At 57.9% G+C, this 4,071-nt stretch overlaps 1 protein-coding gene across 1 annotated transcript in view; it reads right to left on the bottom strand.

Moving 5' to 3' along the window:
• SNAI2 (snail family transcriptional repressor 2) overlaps window positions 1-1,369 on the bottom strand; it is a 3,322-nt gene extending 1,953 nt beyond the window's left edge. The window contains exons 1-2 of the mRNA XM_059901343.1: window positions 1,192-1,369; window positions 1-477 (exon numbers count right to left, since the gene is read on the bottom strand). The exon at window positions 1-477 is cut by the window's left edge and continues 69 nt beyond it. Of these exons, the coding sequence (XP_059757326.1) occupies window positions 1-477; window positions 1,192-1,270 (556 nt within the window). The 5' untranslated portion in view covers window positions 1,271-1,369. The remainder of the gene's footprint in view (window positions 478-1,191) is intronic.
• Between the last annotated feature and the right edge of the window lie 2,702 nt (window positions 1,370-4,071).

Here is a 4,071-nt window from a genome sequence, read left to right as displayed (position 1 = left end):
CACAAGGTAACGTGTGGGTCCGGATGTGCATCTTGAGGGCGCCCAGGCTCACATACTCCTTGTCACAGTATTTGCAGCTGAAAGACTTCCTTGACTGGGTGTCACAGTGCAGCTGCTTGTGTTTGCCCAGCCCAGAGAAGGTCGAATAGGTTTTACTGCATAAATTGCACTGAAACTTTTCAGCTTCGATGGCATGGGGGTCTGAAAGCTTGGATTGTAGTCTTTCCTCTTCATCGCTAATGGGGCTTTCGGAGCCGCTGTGGTCCTTGGAAGAGGTGTCAGATGGCGGAGGGGGACTCACTCGCCCCAAGGATGCGGGGTATCCCGACAGAGGAGAGAGGCCGGTGGGCAGCGGGGCGTGGAAGGGAGCTGCTGTGGTCCACACGGTGATGGGGCTGTAGGCTCCCGAGCTGAGGATCTCCGGCTGGGGGATGACAGGCACGGGGTAGCCCTCGTAGAGATACGGGGAGATAATCACTGGGAGGAGAGAGGAGGGGAGAGGAGAGTGAGCTGAAACGCAGCTCCAAAAACGCACGAAGAAGCTACTTGGCAACACGCGCAGGACTTGGTTACGAGAAGACAGACCCTGTAAGAAGGCGCAGGAGTTGGGAGGACATTTCTTCTCCACCGTTGCTGCTGGCGGTCACTGCCCTTAAGGCACATCTGTGTCCCCGGCACACGGAGTGTGCCGGGGTCTGCCCGGCCCTGCGGCCAGGGAGCGCAGCCCAGCGAGGGGAAAACCTACCCACTCTTTTCAGAGATATAGAAAAGCCCTCTTCCATTTTATGCGTGGGCTGGTTGCAGGGCTTACGCCTGTGAGTACAAAGATCGGCGTGAATCAAGCCGCTTTCTGCAGGAAAGGAGCCTTATTACATGGGGAAAAAAGCAGTAATTCAACGTTTACGCACCGCCTCACCCACCCTCCACGTACTCATTATGCAAGTATGTACACGCTTTGGAACAGGACGATGGACGAGCCGAAGGAAGTTCTCCTAGCCAGTTCAGAGTTTGAAAGTTTTGAATTAAACCTGAGCCTGGATGATCAGAGGAATGACCGCTCTTTCGCGACCCTGCTTCGAGGCAAACAGCTCGGTCTCCGGCTCTTTTGTAACAGAAGCTGAGCGGCCGCGCGCCCCTGCGTTTACCTATTTATAGATAGATGGAGATGCAGACGTCGGGCCCCCCCTTTACCTGTGTGTGTGTCTAGCTCGCTGTAGTTGGGCTTCTTGGAGGCGTTGAAATGCTTCTTGACCAGGAATGAGCGCGGCATCCTGGCGGCGGCTCGGGGCGCGGGGCGCGGGGCGCGGGGCGCGCGGTCCTACAGCATCGCGGCCCCGGCAGGTGCGCGTGCGGCGCCGCCAGGTCGCGGGCTCCTCGCGGACTGAGCCCGCGGTGGCGGCGGGGAGGCCTTTTTTTCCTCTCTTTTGCGAGAAGGGTCCAATCACAGCCGAGAGGCTCAGATTTCAGCTCCTCCCTCTGGGACAGCTGTGAACAGAGGAAGAATCTGTTGTCAGACTAAGTTATTCTGGTTCAAAATGGGCTGTGCCCCGGGTTTCAGTGGAGAGGAAAAAAGTGCTTGAGTCTTTTCAGGAGAGGTCATTCTCCTTCTTGAGCGCTAAGCCGGGCGTCCGTGCTCCGGGGGCGCCAGGTCCGCCTGGCCGGGCCTGGCTTCCAGATGTGGCCTCCGCGCCGGCCTGGGAGGCCGGCCCCCGGGCCCGGGAGAGGTCCGGCTAGCCCGGGGACGGAACGGTTCGCTCCTGGCTTTTGCAAAGGGAAGGTAGCGGCGAGGACAAAGCCCCCGTGAGTGAGCGGCGGGCCCGTAGGGGGCTTCCCGGGGCCTGCGAACCAGCCCTGCCACGCGCTGAGGATGCGCTTCGCGCGTCGCAGAGGCTCGGCCGAGCCGGACGCGGCGCTTCCCCGGGAAATGGAGCGGCCGTGTCACCATGTTAGCCTCGGTGCCTGAAAGAAGCGCTTTGTAGCCCCTGAAGGACCCGCGTTCGGGGAGAAGCGGGGGCACCGCAGGGATGAGAGGGAAGGATGGGTGAATCTTAACGTCTCCACAAAGGCATCTGACAAGTGCTTGTATCTTTTCATGCATCACTGTGTTTTTTATGGAAAAAAAAAAAAAGCGCGAATGGGCCCTTAGAGACAGTTGTTTCAAACATGTATCTGCTTCTATATGGTGCTGTTTTCTTCAGTGTAAAGTCGTCAAACTTCATGTCTGCTGCTGCCCTGCGTGGTGCTTTTAAAGAAAGGGTGCTTTCATGAGTACTGCTTGGTTAAGCTTTTAAGCTAGTCTAGCAACCAGCAAAAATACCTTGATTTTGTGTATGGTATTCAATCTGAAAATACGCTAAGGTGGCTCACTGTAAAAATGACATTTCAACCGTATTTTCAAACATCTCTGTCCCTTCCAGATTTTCTCCCCACCTTTTGCTTAGAGATTAAGGAAAGAACAAATTTGCAATCAGACCACCCTACTCTTGATTCGAACAGGTGCCAGGAGAAAAAAAAAAAAAAAGTGAAAAAATAACAGTGTGAAGTCAAGACTTGTAAGAGGGAAGCGCGTGGCAGGCCGCATAACTTCTTAATCTCGGGGTGAGGCAGCCGTGTGCGGGGGCGGGTCGGGCGCTCCCCATGCAGGAGCCCATTTCAATGATTCCCCCCCCCCTCTTTTTTTTTTTCCTCCCAACAGTCACTAGTTTAAACGCCAGAGAAAGGAATTTAGATGAATCTTTACGTTAAAAGGAACGGTGTTCGTAGGCGCCAGGAAAATGTGAATATGCCTCAGATTTCTCCACAAACGATAAACTGGGGTGGGGGGGGGGTGGGTCCCTCACAGCAAGGTTTCTGAGCCTCTGCTTTGGGGAGGGCTGCTTCAGATCCGGGCCTGGTTTATTGGGGCAGGGGCCCTCCTCGCCCTTCCCAGCCGGTTCCTGCAGAAGCACTTGTGTTAGAGACGCGACCCCCCCCCCCCCCGCCGCACCCCGGGAAAACGCAGATGCCACGTGCCCGCCCTTCCTCACTGAGCTGCACGTAGAGCTTGCTCACAGCACTGAGGCTGCGAAGGGCATCCGGTGTTTGTTTGTTGGTAATCACAGCACGAGATAACCTGCTAAAGGTGTGTATTCGAACACTCCATTCTAGAAGCTGAGCAGCAATTCACTCCACTAGGAAACCCCTGGAAGCTGGCTTACAGACGTCTCATCCCGCGGACACCGGGCAGAGGTGGGAAGCGTTCCACGCCCGCCGGCGGGGAGTTGGGGCATCAGGGCCGTCCGAGGAGCGCCCTTACGCAGGTCTGCGGGCCCCCGTGAGGCGGGGCCGCGCTCAGGTGAGTCAGGGCACAGGTGCTGCGCTCACACACCCACCGAGGGGCCAGCGGCGCCAGGCGAAGCAGCGAGGGTGGGAGGATGGAGGCGGGCCGCCGGGACCCCCCCCCCAAAGAACGGGACCCCCTACCAAGGAACCCGCTGCGGGGCTCTGCTCACACCTGTGAAGGGTCCCCTCCTGTCGGCCAGCATCTGGCCTCGGTCACCGGCTAAAGGCGCTCTGGCCCAGGCATGGACCCCGGGCTTCAGTGTGTCACTGGGGCAGCACACACCCAAGTGGGTTTTGTTCTGCAAGAAAGCAGTCCTGGGTGGATGGCTCAGGCTCACGGGAAGAGCGACGAAAGACACCGGGGCTGAGATATTACTGGGCCTGCAGTGTGTGTGTGGGGAGCTGGGGGCACAGGTGAGGCCCCCGGCAAGGGGCACATGTCAGCCTTTCGTGGAGCAGACACGTGAGGGGAGAAAGGACGGCCTGGGGGCAGCTTCTAGGGTCCTGGGCCCAAGTCCCCCCAGGATCGCGGTTCTGCTGGAGGAAGTGGGCCTTAAAAATACCCCTCCTAGCAACTGAGCCCCGCCGGGGGGGCCGCGCCTTCCCTGTTGTCTGTGGGGCGCGTGGGACCTTGGAAGCCCATGTGATCTAGCTCCTTAATTGTCGGGAAGGCTATTAGGATGGGCCCTGATGTGAGTTACCTGACAGTCTCTTCTTTGCTCTGTTTTCTGAAGATGCTGACAGAGGTGA

This window comes from Balaenoptera ricei, chromosome 17, assembly GCF_028023285.1.
Source record: "Balaenoptera ricei isolate mBalRic1 chromosome 17, mBalRic1.hap2, whole genome shotgun sequence".
Classification (NCBI taxonomy): domain Eukaryota; kingdom Metazoa; phylum Chordata; class Mammalia; order Artiodactyla; family Balaenopteridae; genus Balaenoptera; species Balaenoptera ricei.
This window is presented reverse-complemented; position numbering and strand designations above follow the sequence as displayed.